We start from the raw sequence: 1,331 nt of genomic DNA, 5'->3' as shown, positions 1-1,331 counted from the left end.
GAACTAGTCATTTTTTTGTTTAGACTACTAAAATGTGTTTTACGTGTTTGAATTAGTTTAATCTTTGAGGTTGTTTTCGTATGAGGTTACAGAGAATTCCTGCTTTGAGCAGTATGTTTATGATTGGGCTTTGCCAATTAATTTGAAGAATTAAGATTTAAGAATTCAAGAGAAGTTGCTCACCAAAAATTAATAATTTTAAAGAAGCAGTGGGCTAGTCTTTGTACTTACATTTGTCAAAAACTTTGTTTGTTCTCCCAGCTGTTTCTGGTTTAATTTCTAATGTGTCTAATTTATGTAGGCGTCGACCAGAAGATTATGATATTCATAACAGCAGAAAGAAACCAAGGATTGACTATCCCCCTGAGTTTCACCAGAGACCAGGTTAATATTTTATAATCCTGAAGATTATTTGACTTAACAGAAAACTTCCAAGAGGTTTAAAAGTAAATTAGGGCATGACAACTTAAACCTGAGGAAATCATTGCTAACTCTAATTATCAATTCTTCCCCTACCCCAGTTAGATTGTTCAATCTATTTCAGTGAGTTACAATCCAATAATTAACTGAAATTGCTGATTTTGCAAAAATGGAAGTTGCTCTGGACGTGTATAAGAGCTAGGAAAACAGTGACCCTTGGCATCAGTATGCTTTCTCTTCCCTGTGGTGCTTAGTGCTTCATGTGGTATGCAGTATTAATTGGACTTTGAAATTAAGCCTTTTGAAACTAAAAAAAGCTTCATAATTTTGCCAAGCAATGGGAAATACTTTGTTTGTAATCCAAGTTCAGCTTTTCAATCAGTCTATTCTTTAGTGGTATTTAAAGAAGCAGACCATGTTAAGGAATATATTTATAGTAGCATTCAGTGGTTCGCACATAAAAGTTTGGCTGTCTGGAACTTGGTTTCAGTGAGCATTAAAATTAGAACATTCTTATAACAATGTGGCTTCATACAAGCATTTAAGAAAATACTTAATTTTTATGTATGAATGTTTTGCCTGTGTGTGTGTACGTGCACCGTTTGTGTGCAATGCCCTTGAAGGCCAGAAAAGGACATTGGATCTGCTAGAGTTGGAGTTATGGATGGTTAGGCACCATGTGGGTGCTGGGAATTGAACTCGTCCTCTACAAGAACAAGTACTCTTAACTGATGAGCAATCTCTCCTGCCAAACATTTTTTTTTAAGAGAAGATTGTTACATTAGGATACTTTCCCAAGTATAACACAGCCACCCATATATTTTTACATGATAGTTTGCTGGATCCTTACTGAAGGAAGTAGGGGATGGGGTGGCTATTTCTTTTATTACTAAGATTCTTGGAGTTAAAAT

The 1,331-nt window shown here is 35.2% G+C and overlaps 1 protein-coding gene across 1 annotated transcript in view; it reads left to right on the top strand.

Moving 5' to 3' along the window:
* LOC103726175 (YTH domain-containing protein 1) overlaps positions 1-1,331 on the top strand; it is a gene marked incomplete at its 5' end in the record, with an annotated part of 10,070 nt that overhangs the window by 3,566 nt on the left and 5,173 nt on the right. The window contains 2 exon segments of the mRNA XM_029558908.1: positions 302-384; positions 675-685. Coding sequence (XP_029414768.1) covers positions 302-384; positions 675-685 — 94 coding nt within the window.

The sequence above is a fragment of the Nannospalax galili genome, unplaced genomic scaffold, assembly GCF_000622305.1.
Source record: "Nannospalax galili isolate Female #2095 unplaced genomic scaffold, S.galili_v1.0 scaffold19529, whole genome shotgun sequence".
In the NCBI taxonomy this organism is placed as follows: Eukaryota; Metazoa; Chordata; class Mammalia; order Rodentia; family Spalacidae; genus Nannospalax; species Nannospalax galili.
Note: the sequence above shows the minus strand (reverse complement) of the source record. Positions and strands in the feature narration are given on the sequence as shown.